The 22,528-nt window shown below is 32.1% G+C and overlaps 1 protein-coding gene across 4 annotated transcripts; it reads right to left on the bottom strand.

The window, feature by feature from the left end:
* Positions 1 to 934: 934 nt before the first annotated feature.
* LOC139527056 (RNA-binding protein cabeza-like) lies at positions 935 to 20,591 on the bottom strand. Of its 4 annotated transcripts, XM_071322310.1 has the most exons (17): positions 20,499 to 20,591; positions 16,372 to 16,402; positions 15,703 to 15,793; positions 14,790 to 14,913; positions 13,729 to 13,800; positions 13,228 to 13,287; positions 12,659 to 12,928; positions 12,225 to 12,288; positions 9,337 to 9,374; positions 6,014 to 6,037; positions 5,487 to 5,596; positions 4,894 to 5,023; positions 4,250 to 4,348; positions 3,505 to 3,549; positions 2,903 to 2,984; positions 1,969 to 2,274; positions 935 to 1,133 (listed from the first exon to the last, which is right to left on the bottom strand). In XM_071322310.1, exons 1-17 carry the CDS (start codon positions 20,512 to 20,514, stop codon positions 1,091 to 1,093), a joined length of 1,605 nt encoding a protein of 534 aa, XP_071178411.1. In that variant the 5' UTR covers positions 20,515 to 20,591; the 3' UTR covers positions 935 to 1,090. The 4 variants fall into 4 exon arrangements, with proteins under 4 accessions (XP_071178411.1, XP_071178413.1, XP_071178414.1 ...); XM_071322312.1 differs by lacking the exon at positions 3,505 to 3,549; XM_071322313.1 differs by lacking the exon at positions 13,729 to 13,800.
* Between the last annotated feature and the right edge of the window lie 1,937 nt (positions 20,592 to 22,528).

Raw genomic sequence — 22,528 nt, 5'->3', positions numbered from 1 at the left:
CTATTTTCACAGCATATTTGGTGTATGGAATGATTGTAAGGTGTACTTTGTATTTCATGTTTGGTTTATCAGACCTCGACTTCATTTTTATTGGATCATATAAATTGATGTGATAGTTTTTGTATCGCTTTATACTTAGGACTACCAACATAACATCAATGGTATAAAGTGAAGAAGGTTGAGACATGTCATTGTGTGCACTTTTGTCTTCCTACTTAGACACTGGGTTTCAACATAGAAATTAATGCTTTTTTTTTTTAAATTACGAATAAGCATAAGTGCTAGCTGATTGAAGATTGTTTATGTAATGCAAATATTACATGTTTATTTAGGATTGTCGCCAAGACAAGCCGATAAAAAAAAAGATGGCAAATATATATACAAAAGCTTTAATACATTTCTAATCTTCTTCTTGGCATTTATATACATGTATATATGAAACACATCTTGTTCACATGATTAAACAACAGGATGGAAATATGTCCCACTGACATGGAGGAAAACCCTTAATGAATTATGTCAATTTATCAATGTAAACCGTTTCATTTTCATATATATTAGTACTTCCTTTGGAAAACAGAATACATGAGAACATCATCTGTTCTAGTGGGTATCGCTAAATCAGTTCTTCATGTCAACATAAATCAACCTATTGCAGATCTATCAGTCCGATTATAACCAATGCTTTGCAAGGGGTTAGACATTAAAAATTTAAATTTCGGTAATCATTTGTATGAGATGTCTAATGTTGGTTTCAAATTTTGACATATGTGATGAGTAGCACAATAAACCTTGAAGAGGCCTTTCTAGTTAGGGTTGCTGTCTATTTGGTGTTAACTCGCACGTCTTCTAGTATGTTTAATCCAAACCCTTCAAGTTCTTCATTTCTGACACCCATAAGTGTTAGTAGAACAAAGAACATTCAACAAGTATACAATATAAAAGTTTTACTCATGATATCTTTAGTATAACTGAATGATGTTTTAATGACAATGGCTGGCAAATCTTCATGATGATAAAAAAAAAACATAGTAAAAGAGATAAAATGTGGACAACAATAAAAGTCATGTTTAAGTCAATGTCTAACTATTTAGTATGGCTTTGGTCTTCTGTCACCTCTATCACCACCAGGTCTGAAAAATAAAAATATTTTATCAGTAAATTCAAGCTATTCAGGGTATACAAGCATTTTATATTTATAACCAATAATAAAGTATTTGTTGTGTATATTTTCCCCGGTTAAGGCCACAAAAAAAAATATGTCGGTTTCCTGCTGCCAAGGCAAATAAATCAGGGTCGTCGGTAGGTCGGGATTTAAATTTTTTTTGTTTTTTTTTTGCACTCCCTGTCAGATTTGCAGTCGGTTAAATGTCATGTTTGGTTAGGGTCCTGTACCCCAAAATGATTTAATCCCTTTAAAGAAGCTTTAATCAAGGATTTGTACATACAAATCCTTGCTTCAATTGAATAATCCTCCCAGTGCCAACATTTTTTAAACCTTAATTGTAGCACATTTGTGCTGGGAGCAGCCATTTTGATTGTTTGGGCATAGTAAGATACAGATCTGGATTGGACCGGAAACAATTTTTTTCCAGGTTTGAATAAAAAGATCTAGGGTCGGGGGGTTTGAGTCAGGGTCGATCAGGAAACAGGAAACAGACATATTTTTTTTTTGGCCTAATAGCAATTTGAATATGCTTTATACATTTGAGCTGCATACTAATTTTATTATTCGTAATTATTTCTTGACAATTTTTGTTTTATAAATCTTCCAAAATTTAAATAATGTCAAATTTCTGTGTGTGCTCCAAGATTTTATATCCCACTTTTTTCATGCTATAACACCAAACCAGAAAATAGTTTCATGCATATTAATATTCAAATCAAAATACATAAATTTGTACATGTGCTTTAATTATTCATTTCTATACCAGTATAGAGCAGTTGAAGCCTAAATTAATGTCTAACCTGTCTCGTCCACCTCCACGGTCTCTTCCTCCTCCAAATCCACCGCCTCCTCTGCCTCCACCACCACGTCCACCTCTATCTCCTCCATATCCACCACCCCCTCTGCCACCACCGAATCCTCCACGGCCACCTCTATCACCACCAAATCCACCTCTTCCTCGTCCTCTATCTCCCCCTCTACCACCACCGAACCCTCCTCTACCCCGTCCCCGACTACCACCATCTCCACCTCCCATTCCTTCTGGTCTGGCTGTGTTACATCGGTTACAACTGTCTCTCCAGGCAAAATTGTTGTTACCACAATCACTGAAAAATTTCACAAAATTATTTCAATATTATTTCATTTTCATGCCTTTGTAACTGAACAAGTTTTAATTTCAATGAAACAATTTGTGCATAAAATTTTCCAGTTTGGCTTTTGACATCATTATAAGTAAATGAATATGTCAACTTATACTTCCAACAATATAGATTTGGTTATGTAATCACCAAAATTCTCTGCCGGAAACAATTTCTTGTTTTTAAATAAACTGACATTATGCATTTTATGGACCACAGCTGCTCCTGCATGTACAAATTATCAGGTTGTTTGCGTATTGATTTAGTAAAATACCAGCTGTGTGTCACAAAATGAAGCTACTTGTTGAGTGAGTGCAGTGACCAAGTTCAAAAAGGTTTTATATTGGGTCGAGCAGCTATTATATACAATATCAATATGCAGATAACCAGATAATCGTATCTTATTTGTGTATTTTGCATGATAGAAACAATATGTTTTTTGTTTTCTTCACCAGCAAACCAGTTCAATCTATTCAACATCGCTGACATGTCCAGGTCAACATTTTTGATTTCACAAAGCCGTGATATACAATTTTATTAAGAGCAGAGCAGAATGATAGTCAGTGGGACGACATAAAAATAAATAACATCTTACCCGTTGGGACATGTCCAGTCACCATCTCTGGAAGGTCCACCACTGCCGCCACCTCCTCGGTCACTACCACCACCACCACCACCTAAAATATAAACAAATCAAAGGTTTTAACATGACCATTCATATTTGTAAAGCAACTTTTGGTTAAAGCATATATAGAAAACTGTGTTTCATAAAACCTGTATGCAACTTGTAGAACAAATAACCACCATTCAATCAGAGGAATCTAACAGTATGAAATTATCGCAAATGTCATGTAATCAAGTTAAAATCCTATAATATATTGTCTCTGGGTAAGGCAACTTCCAAATAATCCTATAAAACAATCAAATGTAGAAATTGAGGATTAATCATTTTTCTTTAGATACAATTTTTTGTGGATTTTTCAGTATAAACAAAATCCTTGAATCTAAAGTATCAGAGAAGTATAATTTTTCTTCAAATCAGCAAAACCACCAAATCAATATTCACTACAATACAATTTGTCTTCAATCCACAGAAGAATAAGTATCCCAAACCATTAGTTTGACCCTAGGCACATGTTTTGATCACTTTAACACCTGTAAACAAATGACAATATTTCTGTCATACTTTACCCTTACCTCTTCCTCCTCCATATCCTCCGCCTCCTCCTCGGCCACCACCTCCTGTAAATGCACATATGTCTAGCATGAGGTCTAATTATACGCAATAATAACAGGACGTAACTGCCACTAGAAGTGACTAAAATCATGTTAAAACAAATAATCACTTGCTTGCCTCAACTCTCGAAAGAAAAAATTGGGTTTATCTACATGAATTACCACAAGGGATTAATGAGTTCTAATTATACTTAATATTTCATAACAGGACTTAGAATCACGAGAAAATGATTTAAAATGTAAAATCCCTAAAATCAAGTTAAAATAAAGTATCACTTGCTTGCCCTCAACTCTCGAAAGCAAAAAAAAATAGGGTTCATCTTATATGATCAGCCTGTAAGGCTAGTTCTTTGACACTAAAATTTTGGTATGACCTTATTTTCTTTTGAAACTACAATCTGCCCTAACATGTATAATTTGATCTAAAAATCCTTTCTTTGTCAGTCAATTTACCCCTTATGCTTTTCATTTAATGTCCCTTAACTAAGTTTTCAGAAATTATAAAAGTTGCCAGTTTTTACTTTGTATAGACTTCTCATACATGTTTCATTGCAGATTTCAGCAACCCTTAATGATGAATTTTCAGAAGGAAATATAAGAAACTATTTCTTCCTTTGATTCCAGGACTTTTTTTACTGAACATCCAGCATAAAATATTTGGGCGGGAACAACTTCCGGTGCTTTTATTGATTTTAAATGTTCCTACCTCTTCCTCCACCTCCTCGGCCTCCCCCTCTGGTATCAAAGCTCTTCTGTACTCTTCTAGCTATCTCAACCTTGATAATACCACCATCAAAATCTTTTTCTATAAAAGAACAATATTCATTTCAAAATATGATTCTGGAAAAGGCTAATAATTGGTTTTGTGATCAAATAAAAATACTTTTTAGCAAGACATTTTTTTTGGCATAACCAGTCGCTTATTTAATCCTTTGAAATGAATGTGAGGTTAGAAACCAAACTGAATTCTTTTTTTTATCATGGCTTGTGTCCATTTGATGTATGCAACATAGCTCAATTTTAAAGTATGTTAGTTGACAGGGTATATTTTGTAAGTCCCTTCCTAACCTTCTACAGAGACTGTTTCAGAATTAACTCAGAGGATGCCTAATTTTTTTCATGTATATTCTTATAAACTCGCAAGAGTTTTCAAAATGCAACAACCCATATTTAATTAGAGTGCCTCTCATCTATCAAGGATTAATTTCTTGACTGTCAATAACAATCGTTCTTTAAATCCTTTTCCATATTCTCAAGTCAAAGATCTGCTTAACATCTTTGCTATTCAGTGAGATTGTTTTTCTAGTGCCATCAGAAGATATAAGGGATCATTCTTATAAAGAAACCTACCATTGAACCAGTTGATAGCTGCCTGTGCTGTAGCAGAATCATCATATGTGATGGTTGCCTCTCCTTTTGGTTTACCAGACATTTTATCTTTGTAGATCCATACCTTTGGTTTACCAGTTCTTTTGTCCATCTACCAAAAAAAACAACATCAGTAGATTATAAATTTTTATAGTTACATACAAAGTACCATACAACTTGAAACTTATGTTGTTATGAATCATAGAAATGTATGGATGTATTAGAACATTCAACACTCACATGGTTCCTGATGAATATAAAATGACATTTTCATAAATGATCTCTTTTTGATACAAGTAGAATGTGTAAAATCAACAGAATTTGGACTAAATATATTTTTTTTCCTGTGCTGTTTTTCTTTTTTTCAAGATACTAGGATATCAGAACTTCAATATTTGGCAGGGGAAAGATGTATTGATTTGACGTTGTTTTTTTGGTGTCTCAATGATTTGTGGTCAGTGCCTATGTAATTTTGTATTCATAGGTTAAAGTTCGGTGAAAACTTTTTAAATCTTTATGTACTTTTTATTATATACATGTATATTCAAAAGCAGTATATATATATATATATGTACCTTGATGACACCAATACTTCCAAAATGGTTTACAAGAGCATCTTCAGTGATGGCTTCATTCAATCCAGTAACAAAGATAGTATCTATCATTTCTGTCATTTCACCAGCACCTGGAATGTAAATTATTAGTATGTTAAGTTGTTTTTCTATCAGCTGATGTAGTAAAGAGAAGCGAAACATTTCCAATAAGCATTTGAAAATCAGCGTAAATAGCAAATAAAGCTAGGCCAAAATTTGACCGGGTCAAAAATAAGCGCCCAGGGCAAAAAATTATATTCCTGGTCTGTTTGCAAAGGGTAGACCCGGGGATGTGAAACAGACATTCTGTTTAATATGGCCTAAGAAGCAAACTTACACTTGCAATTAAAAGTATTGGCAAACAAGAAGCAGGTGTCCAATAAATCAACCAAGAGAAAATTTGATGGATATATTACTTTTTACCTTTTTGCACAATCAAAATCTGTTACAGACTTCTTTTTAAACATGTGAAACATTACAGTACGATATATATTTATATATATACTAACCTCCTCTATCTCCACCTCTGTCTCCTGAAAAACAGGTAGGATTTGATTAGCATTTTAGAATCAACTTCATTAAAACCAATATCAATATGCAATATTCACAAGTACTTTTTTCTTCCTCTTTAACATATAAGTAAAACTTTTCCATAAAGACTTATTTTGGAATTCTGATATAAATAATTAAAAAAAAAAATATTTCTAAATTGAAACTAACAAGTGTGTTTTCAAGTGTGTCTTGCATATTAAGATTGGTAATTGGTACCAATATGATTGTAATACAAATCCTGTGTCCAAGCTTTGATAACAAGAACCTGACAACACTATTTTCATTTTTTGTTCTTATTATTGCAACAGCAGACAACCAATACTCCTACATCAACATTTTTAAATGTGTTGGCCATTTTAACATAACTGAGAATCGGGAAAGGTCTGTTAAACACACTGTACAATTAAGCCTCGTCAGATTCTTGAAAGCAAAGCCTGGACACATGGCCTGTATTTTTATCAGATTGATTTTGTACATACATTTGTTAGCAAGATTGAACATACCAAATAAAGTCTACCAAAAATATTGACCACATTCAATAAGTGATAACACAAAAGTTCTATCTGGAATTATCGTTACTATTATACATAACAACCTTTCATGTACAAGATACATAACTCAACAAAAATGTTTTATGTATGTATATGTAGCAACTGGTCGTCAACTTGGAGGTCTTTTTAAAAGTTTAGTGAAAACATGGTATAAATGTATGATTTTAATATAGAAACATTACAAGAGGCTGAATCCCTGTAACTCACTAGAAATGTTTAATATTTCAAGGTTAAGAAATTTGAAGACAATACTTAAAGTAACAAATAGAATTTGTTGGTACAAAAAATACCCAATCTAATACTGGTTTTATTTTCATTGAACAATATGAAATCAGAACTAATTATCAGGGGAATACCAGATTAGTTTTACACTATGAAGGTGAGTTACAGGGTATCCACATATCTTAACAACCCTCTACAAGTCTCATTAGTTAAGTAAATTCTATAAACACGGAAGTTATCTATTAATGATCCATACTATACTAGCACTGAGTTTCTACACCATCACAGTTTTGTCAAATAAAAACAGTTTATTAATATATATAATTTGTAACATAAAAATTGGTGAGTACTGTGGGTTCTTTATTATTCATTGGATGCCAATTTTCGTAGATTTCCCGGGTAGAGGTGAACCAGGAAATTAAATGTTCAATAATTAACAATTCTCTGTAGGTTTGTTATTAACCTTCTGAAAACAAAGAAATAAAATATCCACAAACTTGTAGGGTCGTTTTAACCATGAGAATTGGTACCCACGAAAATAAAAGAATCCACAGTATTAGTATAATAATGGATCAGTAATTGCATTTTTTACAGCTAGTCTTTAATTGAAAAAGAAGTTTAATTTTGGTATGTTCATTGTTATGTAAAAAAAGTACTTATATATATATAGCAACTTAATGTAATTCCAATTAATTTGTCAGATGAAAAGTCTGACCCTTATATTGTAAAACTAATGATTTTTTTCAATCAGAAAGCAAGGTAAAATAGAATAACAAAATTAAGTACTTTTTCATGTTAACTTAATTATAATAATATATAGATAATACACATGTTTTTATATGGATTTCATTGTACAACAGGAGGCAATAAATTAAGAACACATTAGTACTCAACGGTCACACCAATACTTAACCATCTTCCACACTTTTTTATGTGGATTTATTTCATTCAAAGTTATATCAAACCTGTTCGCTCGTTTATATATCAAACCTGTTTAAGGATGGAGTTTTGACCATTTATTATTAAATCTGCCATTTTCCTATCGGTTTATGTTTAATTAATACCAGGTTTAACCTCATACACATTTTCCCTGTTCATATTGTAGGGCCGACATATATATCCAGATTGTACCATAGATTGCGGAGAGATTTAATATTTCCTGACACATATTACTCATACCATATTTTATCATTTCTTATTTTTTTCCCATGACACTTCTCGAGTAAGAACTATGTGTTTTATGACAGTCGATGGTATCACCAACTGATATAGTCCTTTTATATCTACATTTACATTGACAACACTTTATATCATATATAGACGCCCATCTTATTTTCACAGAGCTGATATTTGTTTCAATGTTGCGCTCTGTAAGTGATATTTCTAAATTTCTACTGGCTTCAACAGGCCACACTTTGATTTTTCTTAGTGGTAACATTTGTCTTAACAACTTCAATCTTGATATCTATATCCCATATTATTTTATAACTGCACTTGTCTACATCAACCTTTTGACAAGAACATTATCAACACATCAATTTTCCCTGATTCATATATTTTTATCATGATTCATCAATAATAACTTGCACTATCTTTTCTATTCCTATTTTTTGCATAGCTTTGTGATAATTATCACTTCAAGACCTCATTATACCAGTACTTCTAATTTGTACTCATGATTAATATTCCACTAAATTCAAAGGAATGCTAATCATCTTTCATATAATCTTAAATTGTTCTCCAGTTATAGAATGTACATTATTGTAGTCAGTTCATCACATTTTGTATCTGTAATTGTTTAAATGTCAGTCATCACTTTATCCTCCTCTGAATAAACTTCTGTTGTCTATTCCAATCTATTGATGATTTTCATCACTTGATTCCTCTAGTACTTTAATGTCTAGAATCACTTTAAATTGTAGCAGGCAGGTCCACATTACTCCAGAATTTTCCAACGTTGTTTTGACACAAGAAGCTTTATATTCCATCTTCCAACCTTCATTACTCTACTTCTTCATCCATCATTTATAGTACCAAAATTCAAATTTGTATAATTTAACATAGCCATAAGCAGTTTATTTCAATTTATAATATAAAAGTGGTTTGTTCCTTTTTATGGCAGTGAAATCTTTCAAAGTTTTGAATGTTGGTACATAAATCTCTCTTTCACAAAATTAAGATTAAACAACATAAATACACTATGTATAAAATATAGAGTGAATAAACTTAGTTAGCTTTTTTAAAATGAAATCAGAAAATTTTACTCAATTTTTATTTCTCAATTAGATAAAGATGAATACTTTCTATTTAACCAGTGTATTCACTCAGTTACTTCCCCTGCCCAATAAATATTAACATATCCAACAAAACTACATTAATTATCAAGTAAACAGATGAAGCAATGCAAATGCAGCATCCATTTCTTTTAAGATAGTTGCATGTAATTGCAACACTAAGAGAAAACTTGGAATAATGGTCAGTGACAAAAGCTTGACCTTTGAACTTACCACCACCAAAACCTCTGCTGTACCCTCCACGACTACCACTGAAATATATTGATGGGGTCAGTATCGATCACGCCCACAAGATGTGGACAGATGATACTGCCATATCCTTGTAGATCCAAACAAGGTCTTCTTTTGGTTTTGATGCTAAATACTAAATGTAGACTGTTGCAAAACACTCCCAACCTATCTATTTTCAGACTCCAAATATGACTATTCTATTTTTAGTCCAAATATGACTTTTTTATTATTTCTCAAAATATGACCTTTTTATTATTTGTGTCAACTTCATTTTCATGTTTATCTAAAATAATTAACCTCCATACACTTTAAAATAATATGCTTGTTCATACCCTTTTCAGTGGCTCTGGTATAGGGGAAATATTGTATTATGGTATAATTTATTACTTTTATAATATTTAACGAACTCTTTTATGTTGTACTTAACATAAAAGATTGTATATTTTACGTAACCACCATTAGTATTTTTCAGATAACTGTCATGATTCTCCAATGATTTATACACATATGCTATCAACTAAGGGCTATTCCAGAAAAAAATGTATGGGGGGGTTGGAAGGCACATTATATTAATAATACATGGGTGATTGGTATCAGAGCAACTTTTCACACTATAATTCTCAATTACAATTGTCTGGGTGGCGGGTGCTGACAAAAACTGCCTTCCAACCCCCCCCATACATTTTTTTTCTGGAATAGCCCTAAGACTTTATATCTCGAGTCTTTTTCTTTCAACTCATTCTCCAACTTATCTAATGATCAAGGTGTGAAACCTTTAAAAAAAAAAACCTGCACAATAGTTAAACCTTCAATTCTTAGATATGTAATCTCTTTTCATTTTAACCCAATTTAGTTTACAAATGATGAAAAAAATGATGAAAAAAATGATGAAAAAAATAATTTATCAATTCAAAAGAAAATAAAACTTTTCCGTTATGGATGGATTCTTTAAGACTTACAAAAGAAACAATCAAAAGGTTAATCGATGATTTTACCAACATAAACAAAATAAATGACTTTCTCCCTGATTTCATCTATCTTCAAACCTGACAAAAACCCTGTTACTGTTAGTTTTTATCTGATTTGTGTGTCCCTGCACATTTTCCAAAAGCATTAATGAGAGGCTTAGTTTGGCATCTTCCTAAATGACCCTTTATTCACAAGACGATATTCTATTCTTTTAATATTCTATTCAAAAGAATATCTGCATGCATAAAAAAGAAACATGCCTACATAATGTACCCAATAAAATAAAATTGTACCTCAAGAAAAACCAATTCCACAAATACTGTTTTACAATGGAGATTAACCCAACAAGTGCTGTGGATTATTTTAAACATGTTAAACAATTCAATTGTATATTAAAAGTTTGAAAGTTTAAAATTTAAGTGGCCTCCTAATTTCAGGGTCACTTTCATAGTAAAAACCCTCTTTTCAATTTTCTTAATCTATTGCTCCTAATTTCCAAATGTTTTGGTAGGAGTCAGTTTAAATGGAATTCCCCAAATTAAAAGACTTTAAATAACACCAATATTACCACCAACACTATTATCAAACTGACACTTTGTAGTTTTATTTAATTCGTATGTACCAGAGCCACTTTTATATAACCTGGAATTTTTTATTATTTTTACACCTGAACGGACTCGCTGGAAATGCTAACTACACCTCTTAATAACCTTTGTATAAATATATAACATTTAATCTCAGCTTTATACATTTGTACCAATTAAAGAGACAATCTCATGTTTTTCAAGATCTTGCAGAATATGTTTATTTCTGCTTTAAAGGGTGGTTTTTAAGAATTTCATTTATGAAACCGGCTTTGACTTTGATTTTACAGAGGATAGCTGATTGACCCGTAATTGACTGATTTAGAAATTCAAGAATTCATTAAGGGTTCAGACATAAAACTACCAATAAAATTGGAAAGAAAATGAAAAAATTTAAAGTGGGTTTTAAGAGAGAACATGTAATCTTTTTCAGTGACTGCTGCTTTTCAATAAAAATTATACATTTACAAAATTCCAGAGTCAACTAAATCTTTTTCTTCTATAAACATTGGTTATTTCCTCTGAAAATAAACCCATAGTTTTTTTATTTAGTAAATTGATGCATATTATAATATTTTGAGTACGAATAGAACATCGAGTTATAAAAAAAAAACCTGAACACCAGGACAATGATCAGAATAAAGTTTTGTTACTTGTTAGCTCCAGCGAGTCCTTCTAATTTCATTCACAATACTAATTTGATACCCCCTACATTCTATGCATTTTGCAACAAAGTACACCGTTTATACAACCTTCTATGGTAAACCTGTTGAAAAAATCTTAGGAAATGGCAGAGTTATAGCATGTTTATAAATTATTTTATACATATATATGTGTATGTGTGCAATAACCTGATAATTTAACCCTTGTGATGTTTCAAGATGTATCACAGAACAACCTTTGTAAATAATAATTTTATACCCGAATTCTAATTTGTACTTGCTATGTTTCTAACAATTCAACCAATTATCACTATCAGATACTATTACCCAGGGTGGCTTTTTAAACTAAGTTACCATATAAAGGAATTACCTTTATAAATGTATGGATTGTTCACCCCTAACTTAATAATATAACTATCGCTATAGTAACCAATTCTTCAACCAATAATCACACAAGTGTGGAAAGTATTCTACTAATATTTTTTTTAATGCAAGTTACATATTAGTAACATTCTACTCCTTATTTTTCTATTGTTTAAAACCAATAGTAGCTGTACTGCATACCTCATCAAGCTCATAGGACTCTTAAGAATTTTGTATTTTCCCCCGAATAGTTTTGTTGTTGTTGATCTTAATAATAATATAAGAAACCTACCCTCCACCTCCGTATCCTCCTCCTCCTCCTCCATCTCGGCCACCACCTCCACCGCCTCCTCTTCCTGTAAAAATAAGTCCAAAACATAAATCTCATCTCACGCTTGTCAACACAAAAAAGTGTTACAAAAAGAACAAAATTTGTGAAAGATAGTGGTTCAAAACAATGATAATCAATAACAGAACAGAGATTATTTGAAACTATTAACATGTTTTAATATTTCAGCCAATTTTATATGCCAGATGGAAGATTCTTAATTATTTTACCTAAATCTTCATTAAACGAGTTATTTTTTAAAGATTTTATATATTCAGTCTCATTATTGATCAAAGTGGATTTTTCTGAGAAAAAAATATTTATTTGCAGCTACTTGTAAGATGGAAGCTGTAATTTTGTTGTCTACCAAGAATGATCTGTATAATGACAAGACCTACCTCTGCCTCCACCGTAACCCCCTCCTCCCCCACCACTTCCGTAGGATCCACCAGAACCCCCGTATCCACCTGATCCTCCCCCACTGCCGTAAGAGCTACCACCTCCTTGTGACCCGTAGTCACCACCACTGCCACCTCCTCCACTACCACCACTGTAGCCACCAGTCTGGCCCCCGTAACCACCAGACTGTTGTTCATAGCCAGTGGTAGTGGTAGCCTGTCCACCGTAACCTCCTGAAGAGCCATATGATGAGGTATTTTGTTGGTACCCTGAAACAAGATTTGATATTTTAGCTTTGGTTCACAGTGTGACTAACCTTCCTCCAGAGGAACTAGGGCAACGACAATACATTTGACTTAATTGTGTAGTTGACATATATATACAAGATTATTGTGGTCTCCAATATAAAATACATAACAAACATAACTACACAGCTCTCAGATATATTATTTATTACCTTTAGTTGAAATTCATTCTATAAAAGTACTAAGCCATACTTGGTTCAAAGAAATAGATTTTATATCTGATTTAAATACCTGGTAAAGTATCAATTTATCAATGTTATTACCTTGCTGACCATACTGTGCAGCACCATCTTGTGGCTGTGTTACTCCGTATGCAGATTGATCTACAACGTACAAGATACATACATAACAAAATCACAATATCAAATGTCCATGTCAACAAACGTTTTTTATTTCTCAATTATATTATAAACATTCAAGTGCACAATAAATTTGTTTTATGCAAGGTTCGACATTTGTTGTTTTTAATATGACCATGAAAATAGACATCATTTCCTCCTGAAAATAAGGAAGAGGCTAGATTGAGTATATGTGGATATCACATATTCACAATAGAAAGATTTCTAATTATCAATTTTCTATCTCAATGATCAGGGATAACAAAATAATGTCGACTCTTGTATAACTTTAATTACTAAACACAACACACAATACAATACAATGTCCACCATGTTTGGTTTTACACAACATACACTACATGTCCACCATGTTTGGTTTTTACCAGTCAGTTAACTCCTGCTTTTCACGTTATAGCACTTTATTACCTGTGGTTGCATACTGTTGTTGTCCATACCCTGCAACTCCATAAGCCTGACCACCTCCTTGTGATGCTTGAGCTAAAACATTAATGAATACCCAGTCATTTTTATTTCTAACATTGTTGTTTACCTATTGTGTACATGTAGGTTACCTCAGCTACAAGTTAGGATGACTTTCTGAAAAGTTTTATATAAGATGCTTACAAAAATACATTTCATAGGATATCAGTTCTAGCTTTGTGGTCATACAATTTCTACTACAATATATATATATTAAAGAAAAAACTTCAGCACTAAAAATAACCAATATTATGTTTAAAGAAACAAACAAAGTCAGATATCCTTGTTGCAAATAAAATTCACAATTATTTTGAAAATTGAACTTTGATCTATGCTATTAATATATTTTGTTTAATGCAAAAATTAAAATTTAAGAAGCTCAGATTATATTGAACAGTGAATTTACTTTTGTTTAGTAAGATTGGAAGAGCTTAAGAAAATAAGAACAGTCACCTAGAACTTTACGAAATGGATGTCAAGTTTCCTATGAAAATGTATTTTCAAAAAAACAAATACTTTAGTGTGAAGACAAAATTGGTTTTGTAATATGACTGTTACTAGATCTGTACAAAAGGTAAGTTAAAAACAAATGTGCAGAAATCAAAAAAGAATATTTTCCAATTTAAACAATTCACCATTTTTTTTATATATTAAGGTTTTTAAAAAAAGCAAAAATACAACAAAATTGGAAGGCAAAAACAGCAGAAATATACATGTAGTTACAGAAAAAAGCATCAAGATTTGGAAAGAAGGTAGTGATAGTTTATAGGAATGTATTGTATGTTAATAAAGTTAATTATATGAAGATTGCAATTTGACTCATGAATTTTTAGACACTTTTGTTGCTTGTTCTATATTAACCACAAAAAACTATCACAGAAAGCAAACAATGTTGCTATAGCAATTAATAAAAGGAGACATATTGCAACCCTTAAAGAGAGAACAGATCTAGCGGTGAAAATCTAATTAAAAGGAGACAAGCACAAGCCAAGATGGTGAATATTTACCAGTTGTTTGTCCGTAAGTAGCTGCCTGTCCATAACCGGCTGCCTGAGTAGCTGCTGGTTGTGCTGTCTGTCCATAAGCACTAGCATCATAACCTGTGTAACCTGCAGGCTGCTGGTAGCCAGCCTGAAATGTACAACAAAAGGGTCATAAAGTCATAAAGTTACAGTTTCCACTGTTAGTCACCAGTCACATGCCCCATGCAAGTAAAATTTTATTCGAACTTTCTGACACATAAGAAAAAGGTCTGAATATTGGTTTTCTGATGCAGCAGCTTTTTGGACGTCTAGAAGTGTACAATGTATGATTGGAAGAGCAACACTACAATTAAAAAAAAACACGTGTTTGGAAATTGTGACTTTTTCCAGTTTCAGAAAAACTGTTCAATTAGTCTATTATTTTTAAAAATTAAAGTGGTTTTTTTTTTGCAATATTTTTTATTTAAAGCTTGGGCCTACTTCTATTCGTCAAACTCGGGTAGGTAGAGTTTGTTGAATTTATTGAATGACAACCGAACCCCCGGTTCAGTACACAAAAATAATTAACTTTTCTTGTGATAGTCAACTCGATGGAAGAGTTTTTACTTCGATTCGGAAAGGTTGCTGGCATGTGCATAATCACTGATATTTTATCTCGAGTCAACCCGAATTGGACGAATCAAAGTAGGCCTTGCTGAGTTTGCTCGTCTTAATATAATCACTGGACTAAAATAGATTTGAGAATTATGCAATACCAGTCTTTTCTGATGTTCATTGCCATGATGCAGAGTTCTTGAAATCTTTTTTCCCCTAGTAGTCCTCACTATTATTTCTATTGTACATTGTGTTGGTCCTTTGAAAATTGGTGGTCAACTCTTTAGGACTACAACTTTTCAAGAACTCTGGCCATGTTTCTAATCACAAAACATTTACATACCGGTTGTGTTGGTGGTTGTTGTGTCTGACCATACTGTTGGTATGTAGCTGTTGAGTCAGCTGCTGTTGCTCCGTAACTACCATAGTTGTAGCTGTAAAACAAAACAAAATCTTAACTACTGTAAAATGTTTTTGACAAGAAGATTGTATACACAATTCAGAATAGATGTTTTGTTCCTATACACAGCCATCTTTAAATATTTGGTGACCACCCTAAACCCCTTTTCTACATTGAATTTTTTTTTTTGCATACTTTATTCGCCTAGGATTTTTAACAAAATATCGAAAATATGCTTTGAAGTATTAATGCATTGCAAAAAACAAATATTCCATCAAATAAATTTTAGTCGGATATTAGGATATTATAATGAATATCCTTTTCATTTTCAATACAAATTTTATAAAGTCTGATGCAGACACTTTGTAGTAATTTCAACTGAGGTACTACACAGGCGTCATTATGGAGTAAAGGGGGTGGCGTCAAAAGGCGTCATTATGGAGGAAAAGATTAAGTAAAGATAATTGATTACAGATAAAGTGAAGATATTGGCTAAAACATTTCATATCAGTATAAAAATGAAACAAATGTTGCCATTGCAAATTCTCAAAGAGAAAATTGCTATTGCAATGGATACTAAACACATTGAAATTGATCTTAAGCAAAACTTACTTTGGTGCCCCTCCAGCTGAATAATTATATTCTGCAAATAGAAATAAATACATATATACATATATTTAAATGAATACAAAATCATAACTTTCACTTTACTACAAGCCAAATGTAGACATGTTTTTTTAAATCTTCAATGTCAAATGCAACATATAACCCTAAATATTAACATTTTTTCTCAACTTAGTTAACTTCCTTGGTATGGCATTGTTCTGTAGACTTTAAAAGTGTGGAAGTTAGATTTTTTCCATTTTTTTTGTGAAAGACCATGCTTGACCCAGGGTCATTCAGCATATGGACCATAATTTGATATTCAGCCTTTGGTTTCTTTTTGTATCCTTTTTTATAAGTTCTAAAACTTTAACTTTTATTCTGTGAGTTGTGTTGATGTTAGAATAGTATTAATGGAACAATTGAGTTTTTCGAGAAAAAATTAATACATTTTGATTAACCGTTTACGTGACAGGAAACAAAACAGGAAACCAATCTTTATTTTCTTTATTTTGCACAATATATTTCAAAAAACATAAATGAACACCATTACTAGTGTTACTTGCTTCATGGTAATATTTAAAATCTATTTTCAATGTTAAATTAAATTTTTTTTTAAACGCGACAGGAAACCATAAGAAACCGTAAGCATTTTTTTAGTTTTATTTTATTGCAAAATCTGCTTAAAATGATCTGAACAGTATACTTTTTCTTAAAATCCATCTTAAATGTAACAGTATTATAAAACTCCTAAATATGTGCTTGTTTTGAAAACAATTAGTACAATTTATTCAGGAATTTCCGTATTTTCTTCATTGATACAGGATACCATAATCGTTGTATCTTGATGTTTTAGCCAAAAAAATGTATTTATATTTGGTTTTGAAATTCCAGTTATATACAATTTATTCCAAATCATTGGTAATGTAAAATTCTTTAAATCCAGTAAAGAAAACAACTTTTAACTTGAAATTAGCATCTTTAAAATAGGCACCATGTGATATTTGTGACCTGTACACCATCTACATGGTTTCCACATTTTAACCTACTTTAGTGGGCTAAAATCAATAAAGTACTTCCTTTCAAGTCATGCATGGTAAAAGTTTACTTTTCCTTTGACAAGTTTATTGCGTTTCTGATAAGTGTTTGCAGAACATGAATAAAAAAAAATAATTAAAAATTGTGACAAAGATACCAACTTTGTACATTCCAAGTGTAACGGTACATTAACATGTATTTTTTATTAAATTATCTTTATTCACCTAAAATATCCAGTAATATTTACTGTTGAAGCTAAATCAATCCAACGAACATCGGCACCATGATAAGAGACGTAATTTCGATTGAATTTTCCAAGGACCCTTTACATCGTTATTGGGAAACGAAGTGTGTTAAAACGTTGGTCAAATCTGAAATCGATTTTGTCAAGTCATTGGGCATTTATTTTCACACAAGATCGTATGTAACATTATGCACATAGGAAAAATAATAGACCCCCAGCGCAATCTCTTTGAAAATTGTATTTTCCTTTTTTAAACAAGACGAAACAAGCCTACAGATTATGTTTGCTTACATCCCGTTGGAAACAAATACAATGTTTAGACCTAGTATTTCGTATATCCGGCTGTAAGGGCGTGATCACATGTTAGTCACATGTTTCACGTATGACCTGAAATGATTAGAACTTAACGACAAAAACAATTTTAATAAATAAATGGACTTCTGTTTCGTGTGAAATGTAACGCATAACGATAACGTCATTTTCTAACTTAATTATTACGAAGAACAAAACAAGAATGTAAATCATCTCTGATTTTTTAAATCATTTACCTGTTTGAACATCTCGCGAGAGTTCGTATTTGCATATTGTTGCAAAGAATTCTTTTACAACAAAGCAGATTAAACCATCTAAAATGTGCATTACGAAATGGGAAACCAAAATAACGACAGTGTTCTTACACCTGCTACAGAAATACTTATAGTTCTCGGCATTTTCTTCTCACTATTCTTATTGGTCGATGTTCTTTGTTATTTTAATGCAAAAATTACGAATTTGCCGGTGACGATTATCTATAAATTAGTCAGCGTTATGCACTTCGGACGTGAAAAGTAACGCGAGAAACGACACACAAATACGGTCGTATAATCTTTGAAATTTGTTAATTTCAATTTTTTTTCTAGGGAAGAGTAGCATACACTTGTATGTTGATAAAAATAATGGCATCTTTAGATGTAGTTACAACTTTTCTTACAGTAATTCACATTTTATCACTTTTCTATAGTTATAGGAAACGGAGCCCAATAGCAAATTATGGTCCATATATGATCCATCTACATGTAATACTCCCACTGACCCAGTGTAATCTGTGGGCAACCGATCAAAACAACGCAAGATTGTGAACCCCAAATTCAGCTTTTTTAATGCTGTGATTGTAACATTTCTTTTTGCGAAATGATGGTATACTCTCAGAGGAATATAATGGTCTGAATGCCTTATTTCTATATATAACTGAACTTGTTTATTCATTTCATGACTGAAAAAGCATTGTTTGGTTTGGTGTGAAAAAAATGTGTTACTAAACATTACAAAATTTCTTGATGTCACCAAGCCTATTCTCTGACATCCAAAGCTGGGGCCATGGTATGTCTGAGCTTGTCCAATTTCAAAAAGTTGATGTTACCCTGTTCAAAATACATGCACTGCTTCCTAGCTTCTGGAGCTGTCTGAGGGCATTGGATCCATATAAATCTGGTCTCAATTTGTTCATTATTGAATATTCATTTATCACTTAATTTATGCAAGTTTCGAATCGTCTATCTGCCACCCTTTATTTTCAAATTTGGACACTTATCACAGTGCCCCATCATTTTTGCTTGTTATTAATTTAAACAATTTTAAATTTAAACTGAGCCAATGACTGACTTTTGATAGTCAGATATGGACAATATTACCTTCAACTTAACTTAACCATAACTTATAAGCACGATTACTAGTTCTAGTTGGACTTTATTCATTATTATTTTATTTTATTCAACCCCTTCATCCATGCTGGTAATGAAATTCAACATCAGAAGTGCGATATTAAAGATATTGAAACACCTCACACCAACAAGGATTTTCTAGTTGAATAATTCCAGACTAATATTAAATGGACATCAAGTTACTAAGAGTTCGTGGCCTCAAGACTCAAAATATGCAAATATTTATATTTTTTAACCTCCTTTAAAGGAAATAGATGTTTAACATTTAGTAGCCAGCCATGATACTTCACCTCCTTTACAGGAGATCGGTATTAAGCATTTAGTTCCGACCATGTTACAGTCGGAAGCTCTCGGACATTTAGATAACTTGCATCGTAAATAAACGAGGTGTTACATTATGGTCATTTGCATAAATCATCACTGTTTTCATGTGGTCATGTGATAATCTTTGAAAATGAAAGGCAAAATGAGGAAATCAATGGGTCACTGTGAAAACTGTATAATTATGAGAAAATAAAGGTTGGCAGGTAGGTGAAACTTACATAAATGAAGACATAAATGAAAAATGAACAGATTGATGCCTGATTTATATAATTCCAAGGCCATCAGTCGGCACCAGACGTGACAAGCTGCGCATTTATTTTGGGTGGGCAAATATCCACTTTTTGATACGGGACAAGCTCTGACGTCCCATGGCCCCAGCAAAACAGCCGTTGGACGTCAGAGTAATCTCGGACTACTATAAGACTTAATGTCAGCTCGTTTTTTTTCCTTACATTTTTTTTTAATTTCAGAAAACTTTTCAATTGATTTTATAATACATTTAGACCGGCTTTCTAGTTTTACATCTCGATTGAGGTCCATCAATGCATCATCTTTTTCATAATGCAAGTTAATTAATTTGTAAGTGCTGCGTCTTAACATAACATTGTGTTTCAATTGGCTTCATTAACGCCCGGTGCGATGCCGGCATTTTTGTGCGAAATGTTGACTTGTTACGGCAATTTACCATGATTTGAGCTAAATACTGGTATCGCCCAATACAATTATATCTATCATCGTCTAACAACATAAATATGGGACACAGGGATGACTTTACAAAGCATTTCTTGAGCTAAAACAATAATTTAAGGGTAAAAAGAGTGTTTTCTTACGACTTGCATCCGCCATTGTCTGTTCGTTTTTGTGCAAGAGTCACGTGGTATAGACCGCGTGTGTTTAAGGAACCATGTGACCATACAATTTTTTTAAGAACTTTTAGATTTTGTGAGAAATATATAGATTTTACATATCAATTGGTAAATATTTAACTTGTGTTCTTCAGTACTTAAATTTCTATAATTTATTGCAACAATAATCAATTTATGCGACAACAGAAACTTATCAGTTCGACATTTATCTTTTCATTATCCTGTTGCAGACCTCAATTTCTTTTTGTGAGCATGCGCAACTAGTTTCTAATCAAATTATGAGCAACACACCATAGGAAGGAAAATCAGTTTTAAACAGGGGTGTCATAGGGGACATGTGGTGAAGCGTGTTAGTACGAATTCATGTGTTTATCCATTTTTCAGTTGATCTAAGAAGACTTTCTTAAAATAAATATCAAAAACAAGTAAACAATTGTCATTATTGACATCAAAAACAAAATTCTCTTTTTTAATTTCCGAATTAGCTACGTTTTAGCAAGAATTAAGACGGTAGCTGGGTCATTTTTACGTGTACGCCCGAAACTTGACGAGGGATATGAGGGGTGACAACCGCTCAATGTTAAAGCACCTGCTGGTAGTGGGTTCGAAAGGGACGAAGCCCCCGACAGCTATCGAGAATAAGATACCGTAATATATGCTTCCTGTCAGTAAAAAATCATTGATAGCAACATACTTTTGTATCTAAATGGTTTGTTTGTTTTTGTTAAATTTTGTAATATGTTAACCTATTCATCGTGTTAAACTGGAAGCAAACCTAATGGTTATTGGTTTCAGAGAAAACAAAAAATATTTCTAAGAGGTGCAATATAAAAAAAATCTGGAATACCTAGGATTTCTTCCCACAAAAAGTAAATCAATTTATCATTCATTTAAACATGTTAAAGGGATTTAAAAAATAAACTAAAATTTTCTTTTGATATTTTTTTCTTGATCTGGAATATTTCACGATAATCTATGAAGGTTTATAAATTGAGCATGTAAAACAATTAATTGCGTAACATTCGTAAAGAAGAGTCCGCCTATCTGTCTATCAAAAAAGAACAGAAAAATGATCGAAAACTTATAAAGTGCAGAAAGAAATACGTTTTGTCCTTAAATAAACTCATCATAGATACCAGGACTAAATTTTGTATATATGCCAGACGCGCGTTTCAATTAATTTTATTTTAAAAATTCAAGTGTAATCCCGGTCGTTTTGACGTAAACGTAGCTACGCGCATGTAAACGGGAAGAAAGTCACAGGAAATAAAAGTCAGAAATTTGATAGGACAAAAATTCAAAAATTCGCAATTTATTTGTTGACCATTGTTTGAATGTATAAGATAAAGATCTTGCAATGTTTTCTTTTCATTACATATATTCATTTTAAGTCTCAGAAATTGTTCATAAGTCTTGATAAATGAAAATTTATTAAATTTTAATCATTCAAAAGATATATTTCTTGTTCTTAATGGGGGCTCGCTGGTGTTAATCTTTTATTATTTAAATATAGGATTTCGCATATATTTTTTTTTCTATAAATGGACTTTTGCATACATACTTAATAGAATTATAAAAAGTTTTCATTATACAACTTATGTACATATTCTTTTTTCTGAGGAAAATTCTTTAATTTGTCCACATTTAGAAGAAGTTTACTTATTTTGAATTGCTTGCTTCCAGTAAGCAATTCGCCGACATATTTTCCGTATGCATAGTGACCTGAGCGTAAACCTCCTCGTAAAAATCCGGTGACCGCAATACGCATGGATCTGTCACTAAAATAAACAATTATCTGATTGTACATGTTATGCACGTGTTCAATATCCATGTTTTTTTTTGGTTGATTATCAACTTTAAGGTGACAATCGGTAAATAGTTATCGAAGGTACCAGGATTATAATTTAATACGCCAGACTCGCGTTTCGTCTACATAAAAGTCATCAGTGACGCTCAGATCAAAACAGTTAAAAAGCCAAACAAATACAAAGTTA

The sequence above is a fragment of the Mytilus edulis genome, chromosome 6 (genome assembly GCF_963676685.1).
Source record: "Mytilus edulis chromosome 6, xbMytEdul2.2, whole genome shotgun sequence".
Classification (NCBI taxonomy): domain Eukaryota; kingdom Metazoa; phylum Mollusca; class Bivalvia; order Mytilida; family Mytilidae; genus Mytilus; species Mytilus edulis.
Note: the sequence above shows the minus strand (reverse complement) of the source record. Positions and strands in the feature narration are given on the sequence as shown.

What these genes read in the sequence shown, in the direction of transcription:
- LOC139527056 (XM_071322310.1), bottom strand. An exon ending in AGCTATCAACTGGTTCAATG is followed by an intron (nt 4,349 to 4,893) that starts GTAGGTTTCTTT and finishes GTTCTTTTATAG; the next exon opens with AAAAAGATTTTGATGGTGGT. An exon ending in GACTGGACATGTCCCAACGG is followed by an intron (nt 2,275 to 2,902) that starts GTAAGATGTTAT and finishes GAAATTTTTCAG; the next exon opens with TGATTGTGGTAACAACAATT.